Source organism: Podarcis muralis, chromosome 7, assembly GCF_964188315.1.
Source record: "Podarcis muralis chromosome 7, rPodMur119.hap1.1, whole genome shotgun sequence".
NCBI classification, from domain to species: Eukaryota; Metazoa; Chordata; class Lepidosauria; order Squamata; family Lacertidae; genus Podarcis; species Podarcis muralis.
Genome location: NC_135661.1, coordinates 88,501,199 through 88,518,461, shown reverse-complemented (window position 1 = coordinate 88,518,461; position 17,263 = coordinate 88,501,199). Strand labels below are relative to the sequence as shown.

The 17,263-nt window shown below is 50.2% G+C and overlaps 1 protein-coding gene across 2 annotated transcripts in view; it reads left to right on the top strand.

The window, feature by feature from the left end:
* Positions 1 to 2,751: 2,751 nt before the first annotated feature.
* RTN2 (reticulon 2) overlaps positions 2,752 to 17,263 on the top strand; it is a 35,588-nt gene continuing 21,076 nt past the window's right edge. Inside the window, exons 1-4 of one of the 2 annotated variants that reach the window (XM_028741907.2) lie at positions 2,752 to 2,879; positions 11,868 to 11,912; positions 13,191 to 13,685; positions 16,241 to 16,489. In XM_028741907.2, the coding sequence (XP_028597740.2) occupies positions 2,849 to 2,879; positions 11,868 to 11,912; positions 13,191 to 13,685; positions 16,241 to 16,489 (820 nt within the window). In that variant the 5' untranslated portion in view covers positions 2,752 to 2,848. Of the gene's footprint in view, positions 2,880 to 4,296; positions 4,367 to 11,867; positions 11,913 to 13,190; positions 13,686 to 16,240; positions 16,490 to 17,263 lie in introns of those variants that run through there. The other variant, XM_077932395.1, reaches the window with a different exon arrangement.

The window sequence follows — 17,263 nt, the reverse complement described above, 5'->3', positions numbered from 1 at the left end:
ACCTCTTCAGAGCCCTAGTCTTCATTCGTTCATTCTGTTTCATTTTTAACGCAAGCCTCTAGCCCACCAACTTTTCATGTCGTGCTTTTTGGACATGCATCATTTCGTGACACAGTAATTCAGTTTCACAAGCAAACAGGAGGTTAAGATAACCCCTTTCTAGCGACGCACAGTTTGGAAAGCTCTGTTCTAGACCTTATTGTGACACAGCCCGTGATGCTTGTGTGTGGCCTGGTGTGACCTCATGGGGCAGGAATGAGTTATGGTGCTGTGGGAGAGAAGGAGGTGAAGACGGATGACTCGACTCGGATGAGCCACAGCTCTCCACACCCACTCCCAGTGCAAGCAGGCGCAGATAAATGAAATCCCAGCACATGAGAACACAAGAGAAGCCCACCCGTGTTCTCACAGTATCCAGCCAGATGCCCCAATGGGAAATCTGGAAGCAGGATCTGACCAAACAAGGACGCTATCCCCTCCTGTGGTTTCCATCAACTGGTTTTCAGACTGTGCCTCCGACTGTGTAGGCCAGAGCTGCTTCTTCTTCTTCTGTTGCGATCCTTCGTAGCCGAGTAAGATTGTCTTCCATAAACACGGTTTGAACAGTGAGTCCGCAAGTGACTGTGGAGGCCAATTCTGGATCCACACGTCCTTCCACAGTGGGGACATTGGTTTCCGGGTGGGAGTTGATCATGGTGTGGATTTGCCAAGCGTGCCTTCCTCTTAGCACGTTTCTCCCTTGTGTCCTGAGTTCGAGTGTCTTCAAAACCCAGGACACCTTTGGTAAAGGCTGTTCTCCTACTGGAGTGCTCACAGGCCAGTGTTTCCCAGTTGTCGGTGTTCATACTACATTTTTTTAGATTTGCCTGGAGACAGTCTTTAAACCTCTTTTGTTGACCACCAGCATTACGCTTTCCATTTTAAAGTTTGGAATAGAGTAGTTGCTTTGGAAGACGATCATCAGGCATCCCCACAACATGACCAGTCCAGCGAAGTTGATGTTGAAGAATCATTGCTTCGACACTGGTGATCTTTGCTTCTTCCAGTACACTGGCATTAGTTCGCCTGTCTTCCCAAGTGATGTGTAAGCGCAACCATCCTGGCTAGCAGTTGTCAACAGTCCTCCGTAAATCCTCTTTTGGATTTATCCATCTCAGCCTGGAAGTGAGTTCCATCATTCAATTGTGCCCTGAAGAGGACAAGGCTATCAGCATAGGGGCCAAATTCATGGGGCCGAGGTCCTTTCATCTCCCCACAAAAAAATATTTTGAGGGGGCCATGGCCCCCCAAAGTTGATGAGCATTGCCATTCAAACGGTGTATGTGCACCTGTGTGGTGTGATGGTTTTTGTGGAGCGGGCCTTACCTGCTTCCCCCAATATTTAATTCAAGCTGGCAATTTAAGCTAACATTCCTGCCTATCAGTGGCTGCTAGCCACAGTGGGGGGGGGGGTCTTTAAATGCCTCTGAATACCAGTTGCTGGAAGCCACAGGAGAGGAGAGTGGACCAGTATACCCTAAGGAGTGTCTCCACCCCCATCGTTCATCCTCCCAGACACTGAGGTCCAGCTCCGAGAGCCTTCTGGCAGTTCCCTCACTGCGAGAAGTGAAGCTACAGGGAACCAGGCAGAGGGCCTTCTCGGTAGTGGCCCCCACCCTGTGGAACACTCTCCCATCAGATGTCAAGGAAATAAACAACTACCTGACATTCAGAAGACATCTGAAGGCAGCCCTGTTTAGGGAAGCTTTTAATGTCAGATGTTTTATCACATGGGTGGGCAAACTAAGGCCCAGGGGCCGGATGCGGCCCAATCGCCTTCTCAATCTGGCCTGCGGACGGTCAGGGAATCAGCATGTTTTTGCATGGGTAGAATGTGTGCTTTTATTTAAAATGCATCTCTGGGTTATTTTGGGAGTATAGGAATTTGTCCATTTCCCCCCCAAAATATAGTCCGGCCCCCAAAAGTTCTGAGAGACAGTGGACTTGCCCCCTGCTGAATAAGTTTGCTGACCCCTGTTTTATCATGTTTTTAGTATTCTGTTGGGAGCTGTCCAGAGTGGCTGGAGAAACCCAACCAGATGGGTGGGGGTATAAATAATAAATAATAAATTATTATTATTATTATTATTATTATTATTATTATTATTATTATTATTATTATTGCCATTTGCCAGGGATTGTTTCCTGTGATTCCTGCATTGGGCCAGATGACCATTGCATCCCTATATCCACCCTGTTGACCTGGTGGTGTTCAGCCCCCCCTGCATATGATGATTCGCCCCCCCCCCCCAATTCTGCTCTGCAGCGAAAGCAGGAGGGCGGGACTACATGTTGAGTGGCAGGCAGGCAGCCAGGCAACCCAACCATCCATCCATCCCTCCTTCCTCCTCCCTGGGCGGGCCTTCTCCCTCCTAAGGCGAGCCAGACCTCTCCCTCTCCACGACCACCCCTCCTCCCTCACCCCACCCTAAAGACCCCCCCCAGGCGACCTCACCCCCACCCTACTTCCTCCCTCCCTCCCTCCTTACCTGCCCCTCCCTCCCTGCAAGGTAGGCTCCTCCGACTCCATCCTTCTCTCTCTCTCTCCTGCATCTTCTCCTGCATCCTTTGTCTCCATCGGCTCTTTGTCTCCTCGCCCGCCTCGCCTTTGCGGCCTCGCCCAGGCGGCCCGCGAGCCTCCGGCCGGCCCCGGCCCCCTGCCTGCCTGCCCTCGGGGCGGCGGGCCGCGGCGGGGGGCAGGATGGGGCCGCGGGGGAGATGAGCAGCGGCGGGAGGAGGCGGCGGCGGCGGAGGCGCAGGGGGGCAGCGCGGCCGCAGCGCGCATCCCGCATGGACCACGAGGCGGGCGATGGGGCAGGTCCTGGGATTCGCCCATTGCAGTAGGTATCTTGTGGGGCAGGGAGAGAGGGCGGGAGGGCGGGCAAGGCTCCTTATTTCTCTCCCCCCCTCCTCCAACCCCCCCCCCAAAAAAAACCCCTACCGCCCATTTTGGACGCCTCTTCTCTTGTCATCGATTTTTCAAAGCATCGCCCATTTCCTCCCAGTCAGGTGTGGGAAGAAAAAACAACAATATCCATTCAATAGCGTAAAAAATGTATTTTGGGGGGGGGGTTTGATGACTTTCCATGTGGGGGACAGGGGAGTACCACTCCCTAGGGCGGGGTGGGAAGGGTTTGCCAGCGCTCCCCCCCAAAAAAACCCCCCACTTTAGTTGCCCTCCCAATTCATCTCCTGGACCTGGTGTTCAGCTGGTCCTGAGAGCCATGCTCATTTCTGAAATATTTATTTATAGACATGTTTACCCACCGTTTGTGACTCCTGCTCCCCACCCCCATGTCATGCACACATACATAGACCTCACAGTGTTCAGGTGTGAATGTGTGGAGGGGGCGGTTAATTGTGTTTGCGTTTGTGAAAGCAGATGTGGAAAGAGGCGGCTCTAACTGCACTCTGCACGCGCTCTTGGCTGCTGTTTGGTGCGTCCCAAGGTTGAACCCCCTGCAGCTTCTGGGAGATAAACCCCCACACTACCCCACCCAAAGATGTAACTGTAGGTCTTTTCCAGAGATTAGAAGAAAGAGAGAGGAGAAAAAAACTGCAGGCGCAAGAGATTCCTTTGATTAAAAAAGGGTGCATTGAAGCAAGTGTTTGGCGCAAGGCTAGGGGAGTAGAGGTCATTTGTTGTGTTTTTCTGGAAGGGTAAAGGAGAGGGCTGTGGGGAGGAATCTCTGGGCAAGACTGTGATGCCAGATAAGTTTAATAAGGAGTAAGGCCCATGGAGACTTACTTTCGTGTAGGTGTGCAGAGACATCACCTTGCCAACAAAGGTCCATATAGTTAAAGCTATGGTTTCCCCAGTAGTGATGTATGGAAGTGAGAGCTGGACCATAAAGAAGGCTGATCGCCGAAGAATGGATGCTTTTGAATTCTGGTGTTGGAGGAGACTCTTGAGAGTCCCATGGACTGCAAAAAGATCAAACCTATCCATTCTGAAGGAAATCAGCCCTGAGTGCTCACTGGAAGGACAGATCGTGAAGCTTTGGCCACCTCATGAGAAGAGAAGACTCCCTGGAAAAGACCCTGATGTTGGGAAAGATGGAGGGCAGAAGGAGAAGGGGACGACAGAGGACGAGATGGTGGGACAGTGTTCTCGAAGCTGCCAGTATGAGTTTGACCAAACTGCGGGAGGCAGTGGAAGGCAGGAGTGCCTGGCGTGCTCTGGTCCAGGGGGTCACAAAGAGTCGGACACGACTAAACGACTGAAAAACAACAAGGTGTGCAAAGGATTGTATTGCAAGGTAACAGCCGGACATGGACCAAATCACAGCAAAGCATTCACATGGATTCACGGGACAGCTGGCATTAGGTGTGTCTTTATTATTAATTTGTTGCATTTATACCTGACCTTTTTCTCCCTCCCCATGTGGGGCAAGTTAGGCTAAGGGATGCCCCACCCCAATGTCATGCAGCCAAGTGCGGATTTGAACCCCCGTCTCCCAGATCCTGGTCCTCATTTAACACCCACAACAACCCTGGTGAGGTAGGTTAGTAGTCTGAAAGGGGCAGTAAGGCGGCCGGCAAGATTATACCCAGAGAGCTTCGAGGGGCTGAGTGGTGGGATTCATAGAATCATAGAATCATAGAGTTGGAAGAGACCACAAGGGCCATCGAGTCCAACCCCCTGCCAAGCAGGAAACACCATCAGAGCACTCCTGACATATGGTTGTCAAGCCTCTGCTTAAAGACCTCCAAAGAAGGAGACTCCACCACACTCCTTGGCAGCAAATTCCACTGTCGAACAGCTCTTACTCGAACCCGGGTCTCTCCCAGGTCCTGGCCAGAGACTTCAACCATGGCACCTCACTGGTGTCTCTGCTCAGAGCAGGGCAGGCCGTGGATTCCCACAGTACAAGGGGCAGAGGGCAGAGGCGGCTGGATGGGGAACTGGGCTGAAGTCTCTGGCAAAGTTGAAAACCTGCTGGCAGGGGCTCCGATGGCGCAAGAGGAAATTGCTCCCTTTCCCCTCCATTAACCTTTTGCGGGGAGTGAGGCTTGCAAGGCCTTGTGTTAAAGAGAGCCAGTGTGGTGTAGTGGTTAAGAGCGGTAGTATCGTAATCTGGTGAACCGGGTTCGCTTCGCCGCTCCTCCACATGCAGCTGCTGGGTGACCTTGGGCCAGTCTCACTTCTCTGAAGTCTCTCAGCCCCACTCACCTCACAGAGTGTTTGTTGTGGGGGAGGAGAAGAAAGGAGAATGTTAGTCGATTTGAGACTCCTTCGGGTAGTGATAAAGCGGGATATCAAATCCAAACTCTTCTAAAGCTTGGGCTGCTGACAGCTGGTGGACTTTTTTTTTGGGGGGGGGGGGATACACAAGTAAGCACCCAGAGCAGATTTCTCCAGCATTTGGAGCTGTGAAAGTGTGGTCATGTGCAGCTCCTAGCACGCCGCTGGGACATTGGCATGGGAGCAAAGTGTCTTTTCAGTGGACTTTCTGGAGGTGTGGGGCTTCTCCTCTACGAAGGTGGCATCTCCAGCATGTTTGCAGTTGAAAGTGGACCTGGGGGCACAGGAAACCGCTTTATCTGGGCCCTTGGGTCTATCTAGCTGAGAATTGTCTACACAGACTGGCAGCGCCTCAGCAAGTTTTCAGGCAAAGGATGTTCCCACCCTACCTGAAGATGCACTTGGTGACCTTCTGCTACATCTCTTTTCCCAGAAGCTGACCCACTTGGATATTGACTTTTTAGGGAAGCTGCATCTCCTTGAAATTTCAAGGTCTAAAACGGAAGAGCCGAGCTTGGCCCACTCGGAGGATTCCTTGACATGGCCCAGGAGAGGCGTGAGGCCTCGGGGGGGCCGAAGGCCAAGGGGAGCCAGGCGTGGGAGAGTTGGGCATAGGTGGGCAGTCTTTGGGCAGGTGGTCTTCTTTTTTGCCTGCATAGCTCAGTGGGCAGGGCACCTGGCGTGCGCAGGAAGCTAAGCAGGCTCAGCCCCGGACAGCTTTTGGATGGGAGACCAGACCAGTGGCCTGGACGGCAGCACCATTTCTGCATATCTCGCATGTTTGGCCTTCCCTACAGAGCATCTCGCCAAAGATTCCCAAATCCACCAGGATGACAAGCGCCAACCCCTCGGGTCACAACTGGAACCAGAAATCAAAAGCGGAGGAGTAAGAGGAAGATCCCTTCGACAAAATGATCTCTTGCACCGGTTGCGCCTCTTTCCACTATGCGATGCGAGGTCAAGCGCTTCAAGGCCCGCATGATGGAACATGAGAAGCAGAGGGTGACAGAGCTTCACAGGAGACAGAAAGGGCATCTGTTAAGTTGTGGGTGAACATATCAGACGACACAGCGATTCTTCAGACAGCTTATTCAAAGGCCAGAACAGAATTGAACTGAAGGGTTCAGCCAACCGGCTTATGCAGAGCTCAACTACAACGCAACAGTAACAACTTTCTGTAACTATCCAATCACTGAACGTCACTTTCAATTCCTTATTTGCATATGTGGACCTGAGTGAAAACTATCTACTGCTGGCCCAGGGTGAGAACTTCAGTACATAACAGCATCAAACCACAAGCTGACAAGAGCCAGCTTTGCACAATGGGTTGCGTTCCCTTGCTTGGCTTGGCAGAAGTATTTAAATACTGGCAGCGTAGCACAGGGGTTGACTTCTGGGGGAAATGTTGCTGTGGGAGGTGGTTCAAAGAGATGGGAAGCAACTTAATGGATTACTCTTCCAGTAATCCCCTGGCTAAACTCTTCTGTTTTTTAACAGAACAAGCAAAACTCATTTTCTTGCCAAAAATTAAAAGGTATAATTAAAAAACAAAACAAAAATAAAAGGGCCTTTGTGCTTACACAGTGGAAGCAAAGAAAGGGAGCGAGCAGGAGAAATTCCACACACCTGAGATGTTTCCTCCTTATGACTGGGCATGCTTACCTGTCTGGCCCCAGAGCATTCTGGGTAAAAAAAGGTAAAAGGTAAAGGACCCCTGGATGGTTACGTCCAGTCAAAGGCGACTATGGGTTGTGGCGCTTATCTTGCTTTCAGGCCGAGGGAGCCGGCGTTTGTCCGCAGACAGCTTTCCGGGTCATGTGGCCAGCAGGACTAAACCGCTTCTGGCACATGGAGGACCGTGACAAGTGCCAGAGCGCACAGAAATGCTGTTTACCTTCCCGCCGGAGTGGTACCTATTTATCTACTTGCACTGGTGTGCTTTCAAACTGCTAGGTTGGCAGGAGCTGGGACCGAGCAACGGGAGCTCACCCCATCGCGGGGATTCGAACCGCCGACCTTCTGATCGGCAAGCCCAAGAGGCTCAGTGGTTTAGACCACAGCGCCACCCGCAATAGGTTGGTCCATAAGGTGGGCGCCCATTCCCACATCCTGGGTATCCAGGCTTCCTTTAGATAAAAAAACCCCACGTTGTGCCTCTTTGAAGGAGAACCTCAGGTCAATCGCAGAGTGAGTGTGAAAGGTCCTGAACTCAACCCCCACATCACTAGGCAGTGCAAAGATGAACACCTGCCTGCAACCCCAGAGAGCCATTAGCTCAGTGCAGATCATGTGGAGCTGGGTGGATCAATAGTCTGTCTTTGCAGAAGCCAGCCAGCTTCCTGGGCTCCTTGATTCTTACATATATTTTGGAGTCCGCTGGATCCGGCCAATGGCCCTTCTGGCTAGCATCCTGTTCTCCCAGTGGCCAATTAGATGAGGAAACCCACAATCAGGATCTGACTCCAAGAGTCCTCTTCCCTCCAGTTGTTGTTGTTGTTTAGTCGTTTATTCGTGTCCACCTCTTCGTGACCCCCTGGACCAGAGCACGCCAGGCACTCCTGTCTTCCACTGCCTCCCGCAGTTAGGTCAAACTCATGCTGGTAGCTTCGAGAACACTGTCCCACCATCTCGTCCTCTGTCGTCCCCTTCTCCTTGTGCCCTCCATCTTTCCCAACATCAGGGTCTTTTCCAGGGAGTCTTCTCTTCTCATGAGGCGGCCAAAGTCTTGGAGCCTCAGCTTCAGATTCTGTCCTTCCAGTGAGCACTCAGGGCTGAGTTCCTTAAGAATGGAGAGGTTTGATCTTCTTGCAGTCCATGGGACTCTCAAGAGTCTCCTCCAGCACCAGAATTCAAAAATACTTCCCTCCAGTATTTTCCAGCAACTGGGATTCAGAGGCTTTGCCAACTTCCAGCCCTGGAGGCAGAGAACAGCCGTCCTGGCTAGTAGCCCGAAAAAAGCTCTCTCCTCCTTCATGAATTCGTCCAATCAGCTTTTAAATCCATCTAGGCCATCACTGCCTCCTGTGGCAGGGAGTTCCAAAGTTTAGCTATGCACTGCAGTGAATAAATTCTTCTTTGATGTGTCCTGAATCTCCCAACATTTAGCTTCATTGGATATCTGTAATTTCTAATGTTACGAGTGGAGGGGGGCCTAGACTTTTATTTATCCACTTTCCCTATGCCCTGAATAATTTTTAAAACTTCTATCATGCCCCCTCTTTACTCAGCTTTCTCTAAACTAAAAAGTCTCAAACACTGCAACCCTTCTTCATATTGGAGTTGTTCAGTCTTGTATTGTAATCTCCTTGGGGCAGCGACCTGCCCTTTTGCCCTTGGTCATGTAAAGCGTCAGACTGTGATAATTATACTTACTTACTTACAGTCATACCTCGGGTTAGAAGACGCTTCAGGTTGTGTGTTTTTGGGTTGCGCACCGCGCCGAACCCGGAAGTACCGGAACGGGCTACTTCTGGGTTTCGGCACGTGCACATGCGCAGAAGCGCTAAATCGCAGTTGTTGAGGTTGTTTAGTCGTTTAGTCGTGTCCGACTCTTCGTGACCCCCTGGACCCCCTGGACCAGAGCACGCCAGGCTCTGGCACTGCGGGTTGCGAATGTGCCTCCCGCACGGATCACGTTCGCAACCTAAGTGTCCACTGTACTAACTTTCTTACTTCCTTACTTATTTACTGGAGTATTGAATGGTTTGAACAACCCCCAATGCATGGCTGTAGTTGGAGAATTTTAATTTAAAGCGAACTTCAGTCCAATACAGTCATACCTTGGAAGCCTAACAAATTTGCCTTGGCTCCCAAACAAATCGGCTCCCGAATGATCAAAACCCGGAAGTGAACAATTTCCGGAAACCAAACATCTCTGGCGTGGCTTCCGATTGGCTGCAGGACACCCCTGCAGCCAATCGAAAGCCGCGCCTTGGTTTTCGAACAGTTCCGGGACTCCCAGAACGCATTCTGTTCTAGAACCAAGGTATGGCTGTACAGAGAAACTCCTGGCACTCAGAACCCCACTCCTGTCTCAGGGCTCCTACCCTGAGTGATGCCCCCTAGTGGATGGGTGTGGGGGAAGCAGGGACATGGTGCCACAGCGCCCTCTAGCGACCCCAGTCCTGCGAATCCAGTCCTCGCAATCGCTTCCTGAGACAAACGTTGGTTGTGTTAGCGGAGAAATCTGAGGGCTCCCTTGGACAAAAAACAAGGACCCCAGCCAGGAATACCAGAGCAAAACAGCAGCCAGTAGGCTTGGTCTTGATTGAAGGCTGTCGCAACAGGACTCCCACCTGCCACAAGGTGGAACAAGATGGAAGCCCCGAACAAAAGAGAACCCAAACTTTTATTAGCTGCTAATCCCCATGTTACACCCCCCAAGCCACATCATGGTTACATCATGAAAGGGGAGGTCTGGTGGCAGGAATCTGAGCATCCTGGACCCTGCCCCATGGTTCCCCTTGCCCTCCACCAAACACCCATCAAGTGTAGCAAAAGAGATATTTACATTTCCCTGTTTCCCTGCCAAGTTAATCCCACCCTTTGGTCTTCATCTGGGTTTGTTCTTTCTGGAATGGCTACCTGTCTGGCACTCAGGTATCAGGATGCCAGGGATTATCCCTCAGGCAGAGGGGCTGCTGAGGAGCTGAGCTCCCATGTCTATATGAATTTCTGAAGTTTTCCCAGTGAGCCAGTACATAGATTCATTTATCAGTGAATTATTACATTTGGTATCATGCAGCAAAGGCCCTTTGGATAGACAGGAAGAAACCGTGATGAAGTGTTTTGTGGGGACAAATCACAACAGTGATTGTGCTTGTTTTGGTCGTGGGCTGCATGTGCATGATATCTGCTGGAGGGGCAACCCCCCCCCAACCTATACATAAATTCCTGCAACAGTTGGAAGGCAGAGTCCGACCGATGACTGCGGGGCGAGGCTTGTTTACCTGCACAGGCCGCTGGCAAAACTCCAGATGGTGCGTTCAATGTGTAATGCGTAGAACACCCAGGCCTGGGTGGGGTGAGCTGAGGTCATTTCCCAGATCTCCTGCTTGATTTCCTGTGTGCATGGAGGGGGGGGCATGGCCTGCCCAGATGGCCTCGCCAAAGCAAATAGCTGCAGTGTGCCCTGCCAGCAGATCAGCTGCCAAATCATTATGTAATGATAATAATAATGCGTTGCAAAGGTATATAGTGTTCTAGAGCAATCATAGGCAGTCATTTAAGACCCAGGGCTGCAGCAACACGCAATTCAGTTTTAACAGTTGTACATCAGAGGTTCCCAAAGCGAGCGGTACAGCCCCCCCCCCCTGGGGGAGGTGGGATTCCTTAGGGGAGGGCTCAAAGGCAAAGTGGTCTTAGGAGGAAGCAGGAGGTGTGAACGACTCAGACTTTGAAAGGATCACTGGATCAAGTTCATCAGTTTTGTTAATTGAACTAAGTGGTTTTAACTGGACGTTGAATAAATGTGTGATTAGTTCATTGCTTCTGTTTTGAATTGTGTTGCTCTCTTCCTTGGTGAATTGCGCAAACTGCAATTCTGAATAATGCTTTTTAGAGGGTAGGGTGAGGGCACGGGGGGGGGGGGGAAGAGTTCGTGGAACCGCGGGGGCCGGGGTCCCCAAAGGTTTGGGAGCTGATGTCATCGGAAGAGCATGCATTTTACCTGCGTAGAGACCAGAGGTTCAACCCCACCAACTCCAGTTCAAGAATCTCTTGAAAAAAGCTCTGGCCAATAAGAGTAAAGGTAAAGGGACCCCTGACCATTAGGTCCAGTCGTGGCCGACTCTGGGGTTGCGTCGCTCATCTCGCTTTATTGGCCAAGGGAGCCGGCGTACAGCTTCTGGGTCATGTGGCCAGCATGACTAAGCCGCTTCTGGCAAACTAGAGCAGCGCACGGAAACGCCATTTACCTTCCCGCCGGAGTGGTACCTATTTATCTATTTGCACTTTGTGCTTTCGAACTGCTAGGTTGGCAGGAGCAGGGACAGAGCAACGGGAGCTCACCCCGTCGCGGGGATTCGAACCGCCGACCTGATCAGTAAGCCCAAGGGGCTCAGTGGTTTAACCCATAGCGCCACCCGCGTCCTTTAATAATAGGCCGATGATAGTAAAGGGGGCCAATGATTTGACTCAACATTTATAAGACAATCCTCCTCCAAGGATCTTAAGACAAAGAAAAAATGAGTACACAGTTTGCTGTCTCAACCTCAGAACAACCCTGTGAGGTAGGGCAACAGCCAGCCAGTAAGCCTCCTCTTGGCTGAGTGGGGATTTGAACCCGTGTCTTCCTAACCTGGCGTTCTGACCGCTAAGCAGTGGCATCTTCTAATGTCCAGGGTTCTGATCATTTTGACCGCATCTTCTCCATAATTGTTGCACAAAAAGCCCTATAGGATTCCCCATTCCTGGTTGTAGCCAGGAGAGAAGGACTGGCGACTTGGAGCCATGTGATGAATTCATGGCGTCGCCGAGATTCGAACCAGGGTCCAATGTCAGCCTCCCTGTCGTGCATTACTAAAAGTGTGTGTGTGTGTGTTAGTGGCTCTGGGTTCTAAGGTCTTCCTTCTGTCTTCTGCAGAAGAGTCGCCGTCTACCGCTTCCACCACACCTGACTCCACAGATGGTGAGTAACTCCGGGTCATTTTGCACAGCTGCCCAAGACTCATAGCTGTTCCCTTTTCTTGCGAGGAATCCTATTCGGAATAAGGGGATTTCCTTTAAAAAAAGGGAAAAGTTGACAGTTATGCCAAGACTGAGCTCGCAAACCCTGGTTAAGACCCTAGTTGAGAGGGTCCCAGGTTTCTTAGAGGAAGAAAACAAACAGTTCAATATGTAAATCAGAAAGTGTCACAGGCTGGAAGGACAAAAGGGCAAAGTGCAGCTCCAAAGAGATAATAAAGTATTAGAGCTCAGTTGGTTAGAGCGCAGTGCTGATAAGGCCAAGGTTGCAGGTTCGGTCCCCGTTTGGGACAGCTGCATGTTCCTGCCTTGGACTAGATGATCAAAACCCAAAGAGTGCAATAATAGTACCGAATTTAAAAGGTAAGGAAGTCGTGATGTGGTGGAGGGAATTTGAGGAGTGTGGTGGCGGGGATGTAAAGGGGGTGGGAAGGATTTATGTTTGTGTAAATAGTAATTTTTGTGTGTTGTTGTATTTGTAGGATGTGCTTTCTTTTTTCTTTTGGTATTATTAAAAACTCAGTAAAAATAAATTATAAACACACACACAAACAAACAAACAAACACAAAAACATGGCTTTAACAGTGAGTCCGTAAGTGACTGTGGAGGCCAAATCTGGATCCACACGTCCTTCCACAGTGGGGACATTGGTTCCCAGGCGGGAGTTGATCCCGGTGTGGATTTGCCAAGCGTGTCTTCCTCTTAGCACGTTTCTCCCTTGCGTCTTGAGTTCGAGTGTCTTCAAAGCCCAGGACACCTTTGGTCAAAGCTGTTCTCCAACTGGAGCGCTCGCAGGCCAGTGTTTCCCAGTTGTCGGTGTTTATACTACATTTTTTTAGATTTGGCTTGAGAGGGTCTTTGAACCTCTTTTGTTGACCACCAGCATTATGGTTTCCATTTTTAAGTTTGGAATAGAGCAGTTGCTTTGGAAGACGATCATCAGGCATCCACACGACACGACCAGTCTAACGAAGTTGATGTTGAAGAATCATTGCTTCAACACTGGTGATCTTTGCTTCTTCCGGTACACTGGCATTAGTTCGCCTGTCTTCCCAAGTGATGTCTAAAAATTTCTGGAGACAAACACACACACACACACACACACACACACACTGTGACCACCAACACAGAGGGAAGAGAAATGGGGGGGGGGGCAATTGCGTCCAGATGGAGGTGATCTTGTACCTGCAAGGGACACCGGTGACGTTTTTCCCTCCCTAGGTGGCAACGATGAATCCGACTTTCCTGAGCTGCAGACGGCGAGGGAATTCTCGGAGGACGAGGAAGACGAGGAGGTGTCTCTGGAGTGGGGGACCCCCCGGGAGCTGACTTTTTCCTACATCACCATCGCGGGGCCCCTCAACAGCAGCCCAACGCTGGGGGAGCACGCCCCCCGGGGCAGGCGCGACTCCCAGACCCGCCGGGCGCGGGCCCCGCTGCCGCGTACGGACACCTGCGAGACCTTTGTGCCGGCGCTGGGGGACAGTTTGGAGAATATCCCCAGCCTCTGCCCGTCCCCCGAGGGAGAGGGGGCGCCCCCTCCGGTTGACGGCCAAGGACTGGACCCTTTTTTGGGCTGGGAAGCCCATGCAGACTCCGTGGAGGAAGCAGACCAAGGGAAAGGAGAGGGGGCCCAAGGGTTGCAGAGGCACAGCCCCCTGGCTCAGGCACTGGTGGGGGGCCAGAGCAGCAGCAGAAGCAGCGAGTCGTCCTCAGGTACGGGGAGGGGTACCCAGAAATGGGCGCCCCAGGGGAAGCGGGAGGGGATGCCATGGGGTGGAATTGCGGCCACGAAACACGACTCTCGCCTTTGCTTCTTTGCCCAGGCGAGGAAAATGCCTCTGGTGTCTTTAAAAACAATGTTTCTGTGTGTTTTTTTTTAAAAAAAACCTTTTAAGCATGGCTTTTACCGTATGGTTTTTACGTGCAATGTTGAGGCAATGTTTAGACAATCTTTATAGAATTTCTTCAAATTTGTACAATGAAAGATAAGCTGTTTCGTAGATCTTCGTCAGCGTGGGGGGAGAATATGGAATTGTTTCATAAAGGTACAGTGGTATCTCGGGTTACATACACTTCAGGTTACATACGCTTCAGGTTACAGACTCCGCTAACCCAGAAATAGTACCTCGGGTTAAGAACTTTGCTTCAGGATGAGAACAGAAATCATGCTCTGGTGGCGCGGCAGCAGCAGGAGGCCCCTTTAGCTAAAGTGGTGCTTCAGGTTAAGAACAGTTTCAGGTTAAGAACGGACCTCCAGAACGAATTATGTACTTAACCCAAGGTACCACTGGAAAGGTAAAGGGACCCCTGACCATTAGGTCCAGTCGTGACCAACTCTGGGGTTGCGGCGCTCATCTCGCTTTATTGGCCGACGGAGCCGGCATTTGTCCAGCAAGACTAAGCCGCTTCTGGGGAACCAGAGCAGTGCACGGAAACGCCGTTTACCTTCCCGCCGGAGTGGTACCTATTTATCTACTTGCACTTTGATGTGCTTTCGAGCTGCTAGGTGGGCAGGAGCTGGGACTGAACAACGGGAGCTCACCCCATTGCGGGGATTCGAACTGCCGACCTTCTGATCGGCAAGCCCTAGGCTCAGTGGTTTAACCCACAGTGCCACCCGCGTCCCTAATTGTTTCATAAACCCATATTATTTTGAATGAATATATGTGAATGGAAATATCAAACGCTGTGGAGCAGTGCTCATGTGAAACAGCAGTCAATATCCGGAATCTCTGTTCAGTGTTGGACATTATATTTGCTGAATACACAAAGCTTCACAGCTTGTCTTTCATCGTACAGAGTTTGGTATCTCTCTTCGTTTAAAGACTTTCAGAGACTTTTGAGTCTGAGATTTCATTTTGAATTTGTTAATGTTTGAAGGAATTCTATAAAGATTGTCTATTACGTATGTACATGGTCATTGCATTGCCTAAACATTATTGACATTCTCTTTTGCAACACAGGGGTTTGTTTGGATACCTACTGGTTTTTACGTGCAGCTGTTGCAAACTGCTCTGATATTTTATTTCTGAATATTCCTATTAAAGAGATAAGAGAGATAAATTGCAGGTGATCAATTGTTTGTATAAAGTGCCTCTATATGGTAAACCCCCAAATCTGAGGCACTGAGAACGAAGATTTGCCCCCTATACAGATCTCAACCATTGAAACATTACATAGATTTGCAACATATCTATCTCTATCTCCATCTGTGTAAAAGTGTGATATGATAAACAACTAGGAGGCAAGGTAGAGATTCCAGATCAATTCATCCATATCATGTGATCCCTGGGTGGCTAGGGGTTGGAATAGAGGACCCTTGCAACCCATCAATTCTACAATTCTATTTTTTTAATTCTTTATTGCATTTTAAAAAATTACAAAGAAAGCATATATTAAACATAACCTCCAAATATCTGAACTAAAAAGAAAAAATACAAAACAAACAAAAATAAAGATATAAAAGGAATATAAAAAGAAGAAAGAGAAAAAGGAAGTGGGGGAAATTGATCAAACACACCAAATTATTCAAAGGATATGAACAGTGATTTGATGCCAGGTTCCCAGAAAGAGATTACGTTTGTATCCTTCCTTCCTTCCTTCCTTTCTTTCTGTTCCGGAAAACTGGTTTGAATCCCTTCTATTTTGGTTAACTTCCCTCTATCTCTTTGCAGTTTCAATACTTTTCTTAAGTAGCGAATATTCTGTATTCATTTGTTAACATCATGGGTAGGCAAACTAAGGCCCGGGGGCCGGATGCGGCCCAATCGCCTTCTCAATCCGGCCCACAGACATTCTGGGAATCAGCGTGTTTTTACATGAGTAGAATGTGTCCTTTTATTCAAAATGCATCTCTGGGTTATTTGTGGGGTCTGCCTGTTATTTTTACAGGAGTGGAATGTGTCCTTTTATTTAAAATGCATCTCTGGGTTATTTGTGGGGCATAGGAATTCGTTCATTTTTTCACCCAAAATATAGTCCGGCCCCCCACGAGGTCTGAGGGACAGTGGACCGGCCCCCTGCCAAAAAAATTTGCTGATCCCTGGTTAAAATCAATTTCTCCCACAGAACTATGAAATTAATCTGGGCAAAACAAAGTATTGTTTTTGGAACCACATTTTATCAGGTAGTTTTTGGAAGCGGTCCCATTCCATTTTTCACCTTACCGCCTGAGTGGTTTCTTATCAGGTCTGTCATTTTGGAATTCTACGATTCTAAGAGGAATAAAAAGCGTTGTGACCCTTCCGGTGCTGTCCACTTTTCCCCAGAAACTTCCCTGGAGGACCTGCCGCCACCCGACGCCTTAGCGCCCCACCCGGAACCGGGCGCCCCCCGCGGTGCTGACACCACCCAGCACCCATCATTGACCTCATCCGAGTTCTGCCAACACCCGTCGTGGGACGAGGAGGTGGAGCAGATGGAGGAAGAGGAGGAGGAGGAAGACCGGGCGCCGATCTCAGAGCAGCGTCAAGCCGAGCTGGACCAATCAGGGAATACTCTGGAAAAATGCCCCGTAGGTGAGTGAACCTCCGGTGGCTTGTTCAGACAAGGCGTAGGCTGCGCTACAATTCCCAGAGCGGCGAAAACAGTCAGCTCCTCTCCCCAGGGAGCTCTGGGAATGGTAGCGCTGCGAGGGGGGTTAGGGGCGCTGCCAAAGAACGCTCGGCGCCCCAAACTATAACTCCCAGAATTCTTTAGGAGAGGGGGAAACCCGTGACTGTATCACAGCCCTGTATGCTGTGAATGTGACCTGAGAACGATGGGGTGTTGTTCCTTAATAGCTTTTTGCGGAGAATTTGCGGGGCGTTTTTTTGTTTGTTTACTGGCTGCCTCCATGAGGACTAGAATCCTGTGGTTGCGTATTGAAATGAAAGGAAGGAAAACCTCCCAAGTTGTCTGCTTAGCTAGAGGCCTTATTCTGCAACTCGTGAGCTGCCACCCATGGATATTAGTGGGGGGGGGGTATTAAATGAAAAACCAATAAAAAGCATTTTTTTAAAAAAAGGATGTTAGGGGGGAGTCTGTGGCTTTCCAGCATCTCCCCCCCCTTCCCGCCATGCCTGAGCTTTCATGGCGTTGGCCTAGTAAGGCCTGCTTCGCCCAGAAAACATCCCTACTCACCCCCCCTGGCAACTTGCCCGGACTGGGATGGTAGCCGAGTCGAGTCAGCGAGTAAAAATAGCTTCTGTGCTGAGCGGAGCAGGAATTGGAGCCAGGAGGGTCTCCTGCGTGTGACTCCCAAATATTCCTCTCTCTCCGCTCACCACCCCCCTCACACGGCAGCTGACTCT